The sequence below is a fragment of the Lithobates pipiens genome, unplaced genomic scaffold, assembly GCF_037356315.1.
Source record: "Lithobates pipiens isolate NorthernLeopardFrog02 unplaced genomic scaffold, aLitPip1_a1.2 Scaffold_19, whole genome shotgun sequence".
In the NCBI taxonomy this organism is placed as follows: Eukaryota; Metazoa; Chordata; class Amphibia; order Anura; family Ranidae; genus Lithobates; species Lithobates pipiens.
This window is the reverse complement of record NW_027507764.1, coordinates 195,484,867-195,502,826: the sequence shown is the minus strand read 5'-3', so window position 1 is coordinate 195,502,826 and position 17,960 is coordinate 195,484,867. Positions and strand designations below refer to the sequence as shown.

The following is a 17,960-nucleotide window of genomic DNA, read 5'->3' as shown; positions in this document are numbered from 1 at the left end:
GAACGCTGAATGTTACTTACACGGACATTTAGAAACACAGAAGTACCCAAAACTGAACTTTCCTCTAGGATTGCTTTCCAATTGGTGACTGTTTGGGTTATATACATAAGGTGGAGGACAGGTCTCTCGACATGTGTCACCATCCTGGAATCTGCGGCAAGCCTTTAAGGAAAAAAATGATTGTAAGATAGTTTAAAGAATATGTAAACCCAACATTTCGTATTTCTAGTATGTGCTTGAGGTTCAATGTACTTATATGAAAAAATATCCTGTTCTCTTTGTATTGCTGTCTTTGTGTGAAATCCCTGGTGTTCCTGCCAGACCATCTGCTTTCCTGTTAAAAACGAACCATACTAGGCATGAGAGCAGGGCTTTCTTAATGAGAGGGCACCCCTGGGCACTGCCCAGGGGCCCCAGCTGCATGGGAGGCCCCTGCACTTTCCCCAAAGCAGCTGGTCCTTGAGCCCACGCTGCCCCGAAATTGGGGGCCTCCTGATGGTACTGAGAGTAATGGATACACAGGGGAGGTAGGCTGGCAGCGGTGCATCATGCTGTGCAATAGAATACCTATTATTTCACAGCCAGCAGGGAGGGGCAGGGCCAGAGTGCCAGTGATACTCTGACTCCACCCCATGCAGCTTGAATACTCAGGACTCTGAGGCCACAGGGTAGGAGCTGGAGTGGGAGCTGCTAAGTCAACAGTACTGAGAGCCCACCTGCCGAAGTAGCATTGTAGATGGTGTCATGGTGAGCCCAGCTGTCCAGCACTGATGGCATCGAAAAGGCTTGGAATGCCCAAAGGGATGCTCCGTCCTCCACCCCTCCTTCTGCCTAGTTGAGTGCAGTGCTGGAGGTGGGCACAGAGCCAAAAGTTTACATGCACGTTATCTCCACTGGAAAAGGGGGTACTATATGGATGGAATAATGGTGCTGGGGGATATCAAGGGTGTATGGGGGAAAACAATGCTGAGGGGGGATCTGGGGTGTATAGGGGGTAGCTTGGGTGACTATAGTGCTAGAGGTATCAGAGATGTAGAGAGGCTACAGTGTAGAGGGTATCTGGGATGTAGTCGGGTCACAATACAAGGGGTATCTTATGGTATATGGTTACACTGCTGGGGGCAATATCTAGGGTGTAGAGGGGTCAGAGTTCTGGGGGGATATAGGGTGTAGAGGGGTCAGAGTGCTGGGGGGGGGATATCTGGGATGTAGAGGGGTCAGAGTGCTGGGGAGATATCTGGTTTGTAGAGGGGTCAGAGTGCTGGGGAGACACCAATCTAGCAGATATATTATATGCACAGGACAACTTTGTTACTTTATGTATGTAGTATTTTCCCACTGTTTCTTTGCTGTACAGAGTGGTTGTTCATGTAGTTAATGTGGAGCTCCACCCAAAAGGGGAAGCTTCCGCTTGTCTGCCTCCTACCTACTTGATGTCTGTTTACCTGCAATGTCTCCATTGTAGGGGACCTAGAACATTACTTTGCCCAGGGACCCTTGATGCTATTAAGACAGCCCTGCATGAGAGCAAAGCATGGTCAGTTTTCTAGCTGTGCTGGCAACTCATCCTGCTCTCCTCCAATGATCAGAGATGTCCAGACATGACCCCCCTTCCCCGCACACAGCCATTCAGTGGGAAGACCAGTGTGCTGCTGTTTCTCCTCCCCCATCTCTCTGATCTCCTTATGCATCTGAGAATAGAGGGGATGTGATCACTTATAAAAAAGGGAAAATAAGTACTTATAATGTTTTTAGATGTATACACAATTGTGTTGCCTTTAATTTATATTGTAACCTCTTGGTGCCGGCCGCATGCAAATATGCAGCCTCTCGGCGGGCGGGCCTTGGTACTGAGCAGCCGCATATTTGCATGCATTAGTGCAAAAACAGCTGTGCTGAGGGCACACATCTTGTGTGCTCCTGGCACAGTTATTGGTGGCTATCAGAAAGCTCCCGATAGCTGATTGGGAGCTTTCCGATCATGTGTATGCCGTGACAGCCAATCTCAGTGGTCACAGGGTCATAAACCCAGCCACACCTCCCGGCATCCTAAACCCCTTAAAGGGCCATAAGGCACTGGTTCCAAGGGGTTAAACAGAATTGGCTGTTTTACAAGGTGAGGGTTCACAAGGTGATAAAAATAGGCTGAAGACTATTTACGGAAATGTTAAAGTTGTACTGAAGGCAGATTTAAAAAAAAGACACAAATGAATGCAGCTCTGTAACTATTACTACATCTTTAAATGTATTTTTTAATCCAAGTTTTGGTTGTGCTACAGTGCAATAAGCATGCAAGATGAGTGTATTGACGTGCTGCTTCTTCTTTCACTGACCAGTCACAGGGCGGGGTAGAGAGAAGACCTGAAGTGTGTGTGTGGTGTGGCAGCTGTGTGTAAATCTCAGAACTAGATCAGCAGAAATACAAATCCTTTGGAAGGTAAAATGGCTCCCTTATATGTATTTCATCAACTGTTTTCCTTGAGTTCAGCTTTAAATATTTGTTATCATGCAGTTATGCATTTTTGATAACTTTGTTTTACACAAATCTAGCCAACAAACACCAGCATTAGCAGTAAATAAGCAGACATATACTAGAAGAAACTCATAAATGATGTCTCACCTAAATATTTCCTAAGGTGTAAGCTATATCAGTTGAAATCAAAAGAGCCATACAACATTTCTATTTAAAGGAAGCATTCAACCAAAGTATATTATATTTATGATATGAACAGTGTTTGGTAAAACACTGAGACTTGCCATCTCCAAGAACTTGGGTTATTTTTCAGCTACTCCGGTGGAAAACTTTTGACATAATTCCCAACTTTGATCTTCCAACATGAAGGCTCTCACTTTCCCTACTGTATTCTCATTAATGTAAAGTAAACAGAATCAGGGAAAGTGAGCCCTCCTTGTGATTGCTTTAGCAGAAAGACTAAACTTTACAGATGTCAAAGTTTAAAAAAAAAAATAAAACTAAAACTTTACAGATGCAGATATCTTTGGCTGACCCTTCACTGTCAAAATAGTGTAAGATTATACACATTACCAGGCAATCAGTGTCTTTGGGTCCTGTACAACCGGCTATGCATTGATTGTGACAGCAATCGCTGGGCAGTGGTCCCCTGCACCGTCCAGGACACTCCTGAGCACAGTTGAGCTTTGTAACTGAAAGAAATTACATTTTAAATAACAAACAATAAAAATAAATATTAGCAGCTCGAGATATCATGTTAAACACAATGGGGTTGACTTAAAATAGAAGCCATTCATTTACAAAATGCATGTTAGTAAATCAGGTGAACCCGTGTTCACTTTGATACCCAATCATAAAAAAAACAAGATTTCTATTAGGTTACTATGTAACACCAACAAAGGGAAATCCTTTCTACAAGGAGGGGACTTTAGAGACTTTGCACCACATTAGAGGCAACACAATTGAATAAAAAAAAGTTTTATTTTACAAACCCATTTAAAGATAAGTAATGGGGCCTAACATGACTACCCCAATAAAGTTACAATCGGTACCACATGCAATGTATTAAAAATATATTATGTAAATAAAGTACAAATAGATACTTGGTAAATTCCGATGGTCTATTCCAACGAGTTTTGCAGTCTACAGCTGCTTCATTAGGCATACAGCTGAAACATCGCCACATATATTAGGCTTGCACAAACCGCTAAACTCCAAAGGAACTTTACACACAGGGCTTACCTCCCAACCCCTGACAAAACCATGGTGTTTGGGGCACTGGACCACCCAGAGGCGAGGCGGGGACCACAACTAGCCAAACCGCAACAACACAAATTAAGTATGACAGTTTGTCAGAGCAAGATGCGCAGCACCACATATACTAGGAAATGACTAATTGAAGTAAGCACAGCTTCACCTAATTTACTAAGCTAAATGAACAGAACCTACTCTTTTTGTACATGAATCCATTTTTTTAATCGGTGATGCATATAAAAGGACAACAAAGCATTCCTTTTATCTACATAATGGGGAATCATTATGCAGTTTACTAGCAATAAGTTATAGACATAAGGCATTGGACTAGATATACTAGTTTGTAGATTGCATTTGTTCGACATTTATATACAGTAAGCTTCATTAAATATTATTCACAGCATCCACTAAGGCACATGTGTCAAACACAAGGCCCAGGGCCCTCCAGACCATTTCATGTGGTCCTCGCATCTCTCCTGCAGCCCCGGCATCCTCAGCACTCACCTTGTCTCAGCAGTTGGCAGCAGAGAGGAGGACAGAACTCCTCCGCCAGATCCTGCACTTCCCCCTGCCCCCACGGAAAGGCTTGTCTTGGCCCCCTCTCCTTCTCAGTAGTCAGCAGCAAAGAGGAGGTCAGAACTCCTCTGCCAGATCAGGCACCTCTCTGGGCAGCTGAAGCCCCCCCTTGTCTCCACCTCCACTAATCTCAGCATTTAGCAGACTGACTCCAGCCCCTCTCTTACAGACACTGCACTTTCTTCTTCCCAGCTTTGCAGTGGCACAAGGCAAGGGGTCCACTGTGATGTAAGGGAGGGTGGGGGACTCTTGACTTTTGATGGGGGGGGGGGTCTTGACATCTGATGTAAGGGGGGGGGGATTTGAAAATCTTGTCCTACAGATACAACCAGCCCTGCACTAAGGGATCCACACTTATCAAATCTCTGCAAGATCTGTCCTCATAGTGATCTGGATAGCACTAAACACAGAGAGTCTCGCATGGATAACCCATATTTTTTTTGAATGCTACCTTGTAGGGGTTACTAGCAAATAATGTATTTTCTATTTTAACTTTAAAAACCCTTTGATGTTTTTATTGAGAAGTGAGCATTACTTTGTTCTTCTTTCTTTTATCTTCATCGAATTGGCTTGTGATTTTCAGATCAGACACAAAAATTCCACTTGCAGGGAGACATTCAAGTGTAGGCACAACCCGAGCAGACTACCACATGAGAATCATGGTTACTGACTCTGGTATAAGAAGCTTTTCTGGTGACTCCTGTGAACACCTTATGTTACTACAATACATATACCTTTATTTTCATGACAAGTAACAGCTATACATAAATTGCCATTGTTATAGGAAATAAGATATTTAGAAATTAACTTACGTATTTGGCAGTTCTCTGGACCAGGTCCCCAGCAGGATCCATTGCAAGCATCACATTTAAAACCTGCAGTTTTAAAAAACAGCAAATAAGTGTGGATCTTCCCTACCGTGACAAGATTAGGGGTCTTAGGCTGGATTCACACCTATGCAGTTTTAGTGCTTTTTGCATTTTGCAGATTTGCACTACAGAACGTGTTCCATAGGAAACCATGGTAAATGGACTGTAGTGCAAATCTGTAAAATGCAAAAAGCACTAAAACTGCATAGGTGTGAATCCAGCCTAAGGCCTGATTCACACCTATGCATTTCTAGTGCATTTTGCATTTTTCATATTCACACTACAGTCCATTGAACATGGTTTCCTATGGAACACATTCTGTAGCGCATACCTGCAAAATGCAAAAAGCACTAAAAATGCATAGGTGTGAATCTAGCCTTTAACGCAGCAACTGTATTCTTTGGAAGATTTTTTCACACCTCCTGTTCCATTGTAATATTTCTGAATTCTCATCACCTGTCTCAGTTTCAACAATCCCCAGGACAAGGAAAGAGGGTGAATATCCCAAGCAGGGACATGGCATTAAAAATCTCCCTCTGAGCAGATCCTTTTCTCTGTGTTTTCAGTGCAACTAAAGCTGGGTATACACTAGTAGAATTCTGAACAGAAAAACTAAACAAAAATGTGTACGAAAATTCTTAGGAAATTTCATACAAAAATTCTCATAACATTCGGATGTCATTTGGAAGTAGTTCAGCCTAAGTATATAAAGTCTGACCCCTTCTGAATTTCAGTAGATAGCTCAACATTTGCTGGATCATATTTGCAATTAAAACCCAGCAGGGTTTCTAAGGCTGGATTCACACCTATGCATTTTTAGTGCTTTTTGCATTTTGCAGAGTTGCACTACAGAACATGTTCCATAGGAAACAATGTTAAAATGGACTGTAGTGCAAATCCGCAAAATGCAAAAAGCACTAAAACTGCATAGGTGTGAATCCAGCCTAACCCTTCCTTACTCAATTCAAAATTTTAGCAGAGCTATAACTTAAATGAACACCTTATTGTGGTTTTCTCATTCTTGAATTTTCCTTCTACTATTAAAAAACATAGAAGTAAGCTAACAGCTTCATACACAGAAATCTTGCTTAGAGTGCATATGTCTATCTGTCTGTCTGACTGCGGTATGGAGATGTGTATGGCTCTGTGCTCCTTGTAAAAGCTGAATATTTAGCACTCTATAAAACAAATTAAACCATCTCTGAGCACATTTTTTAATAATAATAAAAAAAATCCTTATCAATTGTTCATATTACAAGCTCACATATGACTTACTTAGAAAAAAATGTATTTCATTGCAGATTATAACCAGCAAGCAATTCTTCAATAGGCATACATACAGTGTGAAAGAGATGCGTTTTCTGCAAAAATCCTAATATTGTCCAACCTAGCAATGTCCTCCCATTTAATTGTATCCAAGCCACAGAGTCTAGGATTTCTTGCTATTTTAACTCCACCATGGGTAATTTCTGTAAACAAAAAGTTATGATGCACAAATTAAAAATTCTTATGGACTTTTTTTTTTTTTGCACAGAAGAAAACTCCCATTCATCCTATTCATATACAGTATTTAAGTGAACCTAATCTCAAAAGAAACGACATTTTATTCCATGGTATCATTGTGAGTACGTAGTCAAAAACATTCTTACTGCTTAAAAATGAAAATCAGTGTTACTACCAATAGGATCAATTATTGGTCACCTGTTGTCTAATAGGAATGTGATCAAGAAAGTCAGTACAGCAAATATGGTCAGTTAGTTTTTACACAAGACTTTCAAATAATGGGAGGTACACAATCCATCTGTGGTGCCATCGTTTATGAGATTTTGGAAATACATATGCATTTGTTGTGGGATTGGCTGGCCTACCATTACCCTGGGCATCCCCCCTAGATCAGCCTTTTTCAACCAGGGTTCATGGGCACCCTGGGGTGCCTTGAAGTTTCTTCAGGGGTGCGTTGGAAAAATGCCTAAAATTGCCCAACAATTGTATATAAGCTAGCATAAAGATGCCTTTTAAATTACACCAAGTCTAAGGCATAGATGTGCACACAGGATGTGCCTGGGCACACCCTAATCACCTCTTCTGGCACAGATTCCCCCTGATATTTCACCAAAACCCCCTAATACAGCTCTTAAAATAATTGTAAAAAAAAACAATAAAAGAAATTTAAAAAAATAATACAAAATAAAATAAGAATAAAAACGACTGACACCAGCCACGGTCTTACTGACAACGATCTCTGCTCTATTGACACTGTCAGTATATATACACATGCACACACACGTATATGTGTTTGAGCTTTGGGGTGTACACCCTAGTGCAATAGGCTGTGCACACCTATGGTTACAGGTTTTCATTGGGCACCATTACAACCTTCTAGCTGCTGGCATCCTAACGACCAATGGCATCATCAGTTGATAAAGAGTATTTCTGTCGCTTGTATAGCATCCTTGTTTGACCCTCCCCTGCCCCTCTCCATCAGTGTTGGCGTCACGTTAGCTGAGTGAGGAAAAAACTGAAGGGGAAGAGAAACATTGGAATACTAGTCAGTACTAGTTTGCAAAAGTATATTTGCTTTGAAAGAATAAATTACCTCTAACATTGGGTGCCCTACTTGGACTTGTGGATGTTGCTGCATTATGTAAAACTATTAGAATAGCTTTTAAGTTTTAGAATGGGGTGCCTCGAGACTGTCCATAATTATTAAAGGGTGCCTTGACTGAAAAAAGTTTGAGAATCACCGCCCCTAGACCCATGAAATGGGTCACCTGTCTCCTGCAGTAGCTAATTTGCGGGTGTGTACTGCATAGGCACTTCCCACAAATAAGAACAGCCCACACATTTGAACTGTTATTAATGTGTTGTGTGGGGAGGGAAAAGGATAGTGTGTGTTAGGCAGGAACTGTGGAGGAACTACCACTATAGTAGACTATGCAGTTGATATGGAGCCAGAACCAGGAAGAGGGCCTAGTCAGGATCCCAGGGATGAGAGGTGGTGGGTAGAAGGAAGAGCTGCTATCCTTACTTGTTCATTCCTCCTATAAGAAGTTAAATTGGGCTAGTCATTCCCATCCAGACCTCTGTTCAGCATAGGACCTGCTGTGCCAACTCACTCTATTATCACTGTCACTTGTAAAAACATAAACACAGAAGTCAGAAAAGAAAGGCTTCCATGTCAAGTCCTCCACCTCCTGTATTTACACATGACAGTGGGTGAGGAAGGTAAAAAAAAACCTAACACTGCATGATATTGGCAGTGTTAGATTTTACACATCAGACATTTTTTACACATTTTTGGGACCATTGTCATTTATACAGCAATCAGTGCTATACAAATGCACTGATTCCTGTGTAAATGACACTGGCAGTGAAGGGGTTAACCACTAGGGGGCAGTGTAGGGGTTAAGTGTGTCGTAGGGGTGTGTTGCTAACTGTGGGGGCGTGGCTGTGTTTTACACATCACTGATCTCTGCTCCAATCACAGGGAGCAGAGATCAGTGTCACTGTTGCTAGGTAGAACAGGGAGATGCTTGCTTACTTTAGCATCTCCCCGTTATTCCTCCCCGTGAGATGATCACGGATATCCCTGCGGCGATCGAGTCCTCAAGTACTCATGAAGGTCCCGACCAGTGAGCAAGCACGCCGCTGACATCATGCAAGCAATGGCATGGTGGCAAATTTAAAGGGACATACCTGTACACCCATTTGCCTGTCTGTGCCATTCTGCCGTCGTACATCGGCGTGTGCCAGTCGGAAAGTGGTTATAGCTGAACTACAGCAAGGATATATTTTGGTCTAGCTTAGCCAATGTAAGTATGCAATTCTTCTCTGTGTAAGCTGTAATTTACAGTAGTATCCTGAGCTACTACTGTAATAGCCACAATCATCCGGGTGCAGTGCCGATAGCTGCCTTTCTGCATGGTAACCACAGGGGGGTCACACAATTGACAGGGTCTCCATTCAGAGAAAGATTTGCATTTTTTCATTGAATGCAAAGAATTCTCTAGTTGGGCGAAGTGGTTAGGAGGGCAGAGATGTCACAATCTCCACTTTATAAAAAAAGAGTCAGTGCTACTACCCATACATCACATAGATAGCAGAGCTCCCCAGGTCCTCGATCCACAGTCGTTGGCTGAGTAGGGAAATAAGGAAAAGATGATCCGCACTCCGGTGATTGCTCTTAAAAAATGTAGTATTTATTAACAGGCCACAGTGACCAAACGCAAATAAGAAAGGTTGATGCTTTTCAGCCTATAAGGCCTTAGTCATAAACAATCTCCACTTTGTCCTATCAGAAAACACTGCATTAATGAGAAAAATGCAAGGCTTTCTCTCAATGGCAGCTGTGCTGAGCAAACCACGCCCTGTGGTTACTATCAGAAGGGCAGCCGCTTGGCACAGCCCCTGGAAGATCGCAGCCAATACTGTAGTAGCTTGTGCTACTGCAGTGATATACAGCTTACACAGAGGCCGACTGGGTATCACATATGCACAGTTGCCAACATTGTAAAAAAATGTATAGGGACACTTTTTTGTATGTAGGCGGAGTCTTATTATAATTAGGGGGCAGGGCATTCATTTGTAGTTGTGGTGTAATGGGAAAAGGAAAATGTGGAGAGCGAAGCAACAATTATTTTTTATAGATCCTCAGAGAGTTCTTTGCCATGAGGTGCCATGTTGAACTTCCAGTGTCCTGTATAAGAGCGTGAGAGCGATAACACCAAATTTAACACACCTTCTCCCCATTCGCACCTGAAATCTTGTAACACTAACGAGTCACATGACACCAGGGAGGGGAAATGGCTAATTGGGCCCAATACTGACATTTTCAGTTAGGGGTGTACTCACTTTTGTTGCCAGTGGTTTAGATATTAATGGCTGTGTGTTGAGTTATTTTGAGGGGACAGCAAATTTACACTGTTTTACAAGCTGTACACTCACTACTTTACATTGTAGCAAAGTACCATTAATTCAGTGTTGTCAAATGAAAAGATATAATAAAATATTTACAAAAATTTGACTTTTGTTAGATACTGTATATATATATATATATATATATATATATATATATATATATATATATATATATATATATATATAGCGCCACCCCCAAAGGAGCAGCTTGAATATGTTTGGTTCTATAATCTGCCTTTTTTCGACCCCAAAGAAACAGGTTTGAGCACTTTGGAAAACCTAGCAACTGCCGTTAGTATGAGCACAACAGTAAATGCACACAACTGTAGGAAACCAGAAAGTATGTTTACTGAAAGGTTTTTTTCTCCAAAAAAAACAGCAGTAGTATAACTGAGTAATTGGAAATAGTAAACTCTGCTATGGATTACAAAGTAACATGCAATTGATAAATAGCACAATTCACCCAACTTAAATGGCTTAAATGTGGCCTATGTGCTCAGTCATAAAGGGGGAACAGAGACAGCATGTTACCAGCCAGCAGGTCTCCCTAAAATCCTGAGCCCACAGGTCCTGAAGGTATATACACGTTGCACAAAATTCAAACAATGTCAACTTATATTTTGAAAATCACAGTTCTCCCTTAACGAGTACAAGCGTTAACACTGAGTCCATTGCTAGGTAAAGAAGAAACATGGAAGCGCTCACATTGGAGATATCCAGGTATCTTCAGCTAGCTCAAGGCCCAAGGAGATCTCTCTGCAAGGAGGCTCAAGAATAAGGAGCAACTGACGTAAGGTGTCTCCTGGGACAGGCTCTGACTAGGAGACAGGGTAAAGTTGTCTGTAGGAATAGTTTGCACAAGATGGGCTATCGTCCGCTCACCAATCCAGCGATCCCAGGAACCGAATAGACACACGGGACAGGCTCAGTGGGAATGCCCGACTGGCAACCGGTAGCAGGAAGGTACAGCGATGTCTGCAGATAGACACCTGGAGATACCCTCTGGGTCCCCTCTGGCAAGATGCACACAACCGTCCAACTGTGAAACTATGGCAGGATAGGCACACCGACACCTGGAGCTGTGGTAGGATGGTGACACTGATAGATAGCAGCAGCCTCTCTCCTCATGTCCGGTCTTCCCCTCACCTCATGGTATTTTTCCCTTGCTCCCAAGCAGCCTTTTTGTGTCCTTTTCCTTTCTTCCTATGCTGCAGCAGCGGGGGACCGCTATGGGGCCACTGGTGTTGGGGACTATATGTCCACGAATCCCCCACTGCTGCAGCTCTGTCCAGTGATAGGCTCCTTCCCCCTACCAATCAGGAGACAGGGGAAGGAGCAGAAAAGGTGGCCATGTCTCTGGGAGCACTGCTCACATGCAGTACAGTGCGAGGAGGTTTCTGAGGCACAAATTCAGGAGCCTCTGGCCTGAGGATCCCCGGTGTCTGTCATTTCAGGAAGAGGAGGGAGGGTGGCAGGCCATGGCATCTGAGACAGCCACAGCCAATCCATCCCCATCTCTTCATCTTTACTATCTTCATCTTCTACATCTAGGGGTACAGACTGAGATTTAGTCACTGGTCAGAACCTCGGAAAAGCTGTGGATGAGGACTGCGAATCCAGCTGTGGTGGCATGCAAACTGCTTCTGACAGGGGCAAAAGATGATTTTGATGCCTAGTCTTCAGCAGGCCCGTGCTTTCCTCTGGCTGGATCTGGTATACTGGTAACCCTGGCAGCTGCCTGCAGATGACATAGGGTTGTGGCTTCCAGTGATCATCCATCTTGTGCTTTCCAGGGACACCCAAGTTTCTCAGCATCACTCTGTCACCAGGCTACAAGTTTCTGCATTCGCAACTTGAGGTCAAAGGTCAATTTTCTTTCCATATTGTGAAAGATCATGTTACGCTGAGTAAATTAATATCCAACATGTCATGCTTCAAAATTGCGCCCGCTCGTGGAATGGAGACAAACTTTGGCACTTAAAAATCTCCATAGACAACATTTAAAAATGTCTACAGGTTACCAGTTTTGAATTACAGAGGAAATCTTGTTCTAGAATTATTGCTCTCGCTCTCATGATTGTAGCGATACCTCACATGTGTGGTGTAAACACTGTTTTCATATGTGAGCGCTACTTACGTATGCGCTCGCTTCTGCACGCAAGCTTGGAGGGAGGGGGCGCTTTTAATTTTTTTTCTTATTATACTTCTTATTTTTTATTTTTACACTGTCCTTTACAAAAATTGGGGGCGTGGCCTGGCACCAGAGCAAGATGGTCACATAGACAAAGAGCTCCGCCATCCAGAGCTTCTGTCTGACTTTTCAGTAGCGAGAAAGCCTCAATCACACTGAGCACCGATGGCAGGGAGAAGCCACTTAGCCTCCCAGTCTCAGCCGGACCAGTCTACTCAGATGAGCAGGAACATACCAGGGATGTTCCGCACTCAGCTCACGGACTCACGCATCTCAAGCCGCGGACCGGAGTGTAGGGAGCTACATCGCCACAGACACCCCTCCAGAGTAATCCTCATCCCTCTCCTCTCCTGTGCCTAGCCGATCTACAGCAGGTGGCCTTGTATAATAAGAACACCCTGTCTGCTGCCATATCAGACTTAAAAACTGACATTAGAGCTGTTGCCACGAGGCTGGAACATATGGAAAATGTCGCCATGACACATGGCGCTGCAATTAAGCAAATACAGCAAACCAATACTGTACATACACAACATTTGATTGACATGTATAGGCATATGGAGGATTTGGACAATAGGGGTCATAGGGGCAATCTGCATATCAGATTTTTTTTGCATTGATACATGAAAAAATTAGCATATTTGATTTCTCCCATAGACTTGTAAAAGGTGTTCCGTGGCTTTCGAATTTGCGGCGAACACCCAAAATTGTTCGCTGTTCGGCGAACTGGTGAACAGCCAATGTTCGAGTCGAACATGAGTTTGACTCAAACATAAAGCTCTTCCCTGATCTCAGCAACTAAAGATGAATCCAGTAAGTGGCGGAGATGATGAGAACACTGCGGGAGGGGGGTGGGCACATCTCTCGCCGGCAATAAAAGTGCTCTTGCGGCGAATCCTCCGCAGCGACCCCTTTTATCTCAAAGTGGACCGCCCGCCATTGAAGAAAATATTATGGCAGCTATCGGTTGCCTTAAAAATGGTATTTAATGTGAAAGGACTGATTTATATCAACAGCGGGCGGTCCAGAAGTGGTTACAGTATAATTGGACTTTTACAAACAATTATACATTTGTACTTGTCCCAACAACCTCTGAAAAACCAGCTTGATAGGTTAGCTATTATGAAAAGCCCTGTTTCCAGAAATACTACCAATACTGTCCTATGAAAAATCTGCTTCTAGGAGAAGGATTACTCATTTAGCTCAGTGCAGAGCATGTGTTATGTATTCCGACAGCTTGTTTGCACTAAAAATGTATACTACGACAGCACCAGACCATGCTGCTAAAAGCTGTAGAAAAAGGTAAATAATCATAATGCCATATTTAGTGATTTTGCAGGTGTAGCACCCCCCTAGTTTGGAGTAGGCTGCTAGGTAGATTTGGAAAAGAAGAAAGTAAAGCTACAGAGCTACTGCAAAGAACTGATGAATATCAAGAGGAGGATCAGGAATGAGGGATAATGTACAAAGGAAATTAAATTGAATCCAATAAAATGGTGGCTGCTTCCCTAAACCAGGTCCTGAGAACCTAATACACATAGAGAAAAATAAGCAGAAGAGGGGGCCTCCATCTAAATGTAAACTGTGTGTAGCACCCCCTAGCTAGTGTGCTAGATGTAAATGGGTTTGTTAGGGTAGGAAAATTGGTTTGGCTGAGAACCAGGCCTGGGTGAATCTGGATCAGGGTTAGTGACTTGGGGAGCTGGGTGACTCAGCAAGCAGCTTCTCTTGTTTGTTTTCTGGAAACTTGGAGAAACTTCCATCTGTACTGTAGTGGGCAAAAGTTAGGAGGAACTGTTTGGCATATGTACAGTGCCTCGAAAAAGCCTTGAAATTTTTCACATTTTGTCATGTTACAACCAAAAACCTAAATGTATTTTATTGTGATTTTATGTGAGAGATCAACACAACGTGGCACATAATTGTGAAGTGGAAGAAAAATGATAAATGTTTTTTAACATTTTTACAAATAAATCTGAAAAGTGTGGCATACATTTGTATTCAACCCCCTTTACTCTGATACCCCTAACTAAAATTTTGTGGAACCAATTGCCTTTAGGAGTCACCTAATTAGTACATAGAGTCCACCTGTGTGTAATTTAATCTCAGTATAAATACAGCTGTTCTGTGAAACCCTCAGAGGATTTTCAGAGAACCTTAGTGAACAAACAGCATCACGAAGGCTAAGGAACAAACTAGACAGATCAGGGATAAAGTTGTGGAGACATTTAAAGCAATGTTAGGTTTTAAAAAATATCCCAAGCTTTGAGCATCTCACAAAGCACTGTAGTATGGTACAACTAAAAACCTACCAAGATTTGGCCGTCCATTTAAACTGACAGGCCGGGCAAGGAGAGCATTAATCAGAGAAGCAGCCAAGAGGCCCATTGGTAACTCTGGAGGAGCTGCATAAATCCACAGCTCAGGTGGGAGAATCTGTCCACAGGACAACTATTGGTGGTGCACTCCACAAATCTAGCCTTAATGCAGTGTTTCTCAATTCCAGTCCTCATGGCCCACTAACAGGTCATGTTTTCAGGCTTTCCATTATTTTGCACAGGTGATTTGATCAGTTTCACTGCCTTAGTAATTACCCCAGCTGTTTCATCTGAGGGAAATCCTGAAAACATGACCTGTTAGTGGGCCATGAGGACTGGAATTGAGAAACACTGCCTTAATGGAAGAGTGGCAAGAGGAAAGCCATTATTGAAAGAAAGCCATAAGAAGTCCTGTTTGCAGTTTGCAAGAAGCCATGTGGGGGACAGAGCAAACATGTGGAAGGAGATGCTCTGGTCATATTAGACCAAAATTTAACTTTTTGGCCTAAAAGTAAAACGCTATGTGTGGCGGAAAACTAACACTGCACATCAACCTGAACACCCCACCCCACTGAGAAACATGGTGGTGGCCGCATCATGTTGTGGGGATGTTTTTCTTCAGCATGGACAGGGAGAATGGTCAGAGTTGATGGGAAGATGGATGGAGCCAAATACAGGGCAATATCAGAAGAAAACCTGTTATGCCGCGTACACACGACCGGACTTTTTGACGGACTTGGTCCTGCGGACAATCCGACGGACTTTGCAGCTGAGGTCCACTGGACTTTCAAACGAGTGTACTTGGCCACACACGCTTACTCCAAAAGTCCGACAGATTCGAACGTGGTGACGTAGAATAAGGAAGTTCATAGCCAGTAGCCGCCCTAGCATTGGTTTTAGTCCGTCGGACTAGCACACAGACGAATGGATTGTCCACTAAAAGCAGAGTCCGGTGGACAAATTTGAAGCCAGTCTTATTTCTAGGTCCGCCGGACATTTGGGAAGAAAAAGTCCGCTGGAGCCCACACACGATCGAATTGTCCGATGGGAAGTCCGATCGCATGTAAGTGGCATTAGAGTCTGCAAAAGACTGAGGCGAAGGTTCACCTTCCAGCAGGACAGCGGCCCTGAACATACAGCCAGTGCTACAATGGAATGGATTAGATCAAAGCATATTCATGTGTTAGAATGGCCCAGTCAAATTCCAAACCTAAATCCAATTAAGAATCTGTGGCAAGACTTGAAAATTGCTGTTCACGGACGCTCTCCATCCAATCTGACAGAGCTTGAGCTATTTTGCAAAGAAGAATGGACAAACAAGTCAATCTCTAGATATGCAAAGCTGGTAGAGATATCCCCAAAAAGACTTGCAGCTACAATTGCAGCGAAAGGTGGTTCTACAAAGTATTGACTCAGGGGGCTAAATACAAATGCACGCCAAATTTTTTATTTGTAAAAAATTTTGAAAACCATTTATCATTTTCCTTCCATTTCACAATGTGCCACTTTGTGTTGGTCTATCACATAAACTTCCAAATAAAATACATTTTCTTTTTCGTTGGGACATGACACAATTTGGAAAATTTCAAGGGGTATGAATACTTTTTCAAGGCACTGTATGAGGTACTCGACCAATCCCAGGGCAAAAAGGGTCTGGAAGGGGGTAGGCACCTTTTAAATGGGCATGAATCATGCCAGCAGGAGGTTGTTATCAGAATGCAGGGGTTGATTACTTATGGTTGCTCAGTGTTTTACAGGCTTACTTTCCCCTGTCTTCTAGAGGATTCTAGAACATATTGGGAGGAAGAACAGGGTATATAGGACATAGTTTACCAGTGGCTACATAGGTATACTGTATATACTTCATATTTAAATCTGATTGTTACATAGTAATTTCAGACTATACCTTTTAGTTGTCTCATAGGTAGCTCCTCTAGGCCTGTTTTGTTATCTTTACCATAATTAGATAAAATAGAGAGGGAGAATTGTCTATTGAACAAAGTGTTTCCTCGGATCACCTGCAGGTTGGTGAATGGAATGGACTTGATAAGGTTAAGACCGATCAGAACATAACCTTGCACTTCTTTTATGCTCTAAAATTGAATAATAAAAAATGATTATGAGTATATATTGATTAACTGTCTGATATAACAAAGCACATAAAATACACAATTTCACAAATATAAAAGATTATTAAGAGTGGCAGCTTGTTGGGTAAGCCCCTCTTCTGCCAGATCATGTTTTGTATATGTGTTGTGTAGAGAACAGATAAGCAAACAAACCTACCATTTTCAAAAGTTTGCAGAAAATTTTAAAGTTTATTCAGGCCCAGCAGGTATTTCTGAATAATGTCCAATTTGAAGGACCTTGTATATATTACACGTGTAGTGGGTGTCAATCCCCCAACCAGCCAGCCACCGCAGTCAGAAGTAGACAGGACAGCAGCTGTGGGGGATCGCCACCCACTCTGTTCCTGCTCATTGGTTCAGAAAGAGGACCAATCAAGAGAAAGGAGGAGAGGGGCATCGTCGGACATGTAGTTATGTCTACAAGTGGCCCTATGGCCATCTCCAGAAGGCAAGCTACAGCCCCCAGGGTGGTGGGATAAAAGGAGGGAAAGAGGGATGTGGAGGCTGCCTGGGAGCAGGGGGAGAGACCACAAGGCGGCCAGAGAGACCAGTTGCAGGAGGAGTTCTTGCCTCTTGCTTGTTATTGAGTTGAATTGATTGCTACCAGGACAGAGTGTACGTAATGTCCTAAAACGTGTGTTCCTTCTCACCCTCCCCCCCCCCCCCCAAACAATACCTGCACTTTAAATACCCAATAAGCTATTTTACCTGATGGTATTCAGGCTCTTATTCAGAGAAAACATCTGTATAATGACATTGAGGCTCAGGTCATTTTGCAAATTGGAGCTACAGTGATGTTCCCAACAATTTACACCTAAAAAATGGAGCTAAAGGCTTCTCCAATAGAGATGGACGAACTTCCGGTGGGACGTTTCGCGAACACAAACCGCGAACGCAGCCGAAAGTTCGCAAGCCGCAAAGTTTGCGGCGGGCCCCATTGACTTCAATGGCAGGCGAACTTTAAAAACCTACAGGTCATATTTCTAGCCACAAAATAATTACTAGCTGTACACACATAGTCCCACCACATGGCCACTGACATAACACATGTATGAAGTGAATCTGGGATCGACAACTACAAGCATTCTTTTTTTATATGTGAAATTTTGACAATTCAGGACTCAGGAGAGCATGAAGGCAATAGAGAAGAGGAAAGGTCAGGGTAGGCTATGAAGAGGGTGCAGGAGATGATCACCAGCACCGTGATATAGAGCACTGACACCAGCACTGTGA

General features: G+C 42.9%; 1 protein-coding gene across 1 annotated transcript; it reads right to left on the bottom strand.

Annotated features, from left to right (window-relative positions):
• Window positions 1-12: 12 nt before the first annotated feature.
• Window positions 13-17,124, bottom strand: LOC143998035 (epidermal growth factor receptor-like). Its single transcript, XM_077493814.1, has 6 exons — window positions 17,065-17,124; window positions 16,505-16,691; window positions 6,513-6,641; window positions 5,116-5,178; window positions 3,047-3,165; window positions 13-162 (listed from the first exon to the last, which is right to left on the bottom strand). The coding sequence occupies exons 1-6, from the start codon at window positions 17,122-17,124 to the stop codon at window positions 13-15; spliced, it is 708 nt and encodes a 235-aa protein (XP_077349940.1).
• Between the last annotated feature and the right edge of the window lie 836 nt (window positions 17,125-17,960).

What these genes read in the sequence shown, in the direction of transcription:
- LOC143998035 (XM_077493814.1), bottom strand. Translation starts at nt 17,124, where the DNA reads ATGCCCCTCTCCTCCTTTCTCTTGATTGGTCCTCTTTCTGAACCAATG. An exon ending in AACCAATGAGCAGGAACAGA is followed by an intron (nt 16,692 to 17,064) that starts GTGGGTGGCGAT and finishes ATTCAATTTTAG; the next exon opens with AGCATAAAAGAAGTGCAAGG. An exon ending in AAACGCATCTCTTTCACACT is followed by an intron (nt 5,179 to 6,512) that starts GTATGTATGCCT and finishes TTAAAACTGCAG; the next exon opens with GTTTTAAATGTGATGCTTGC.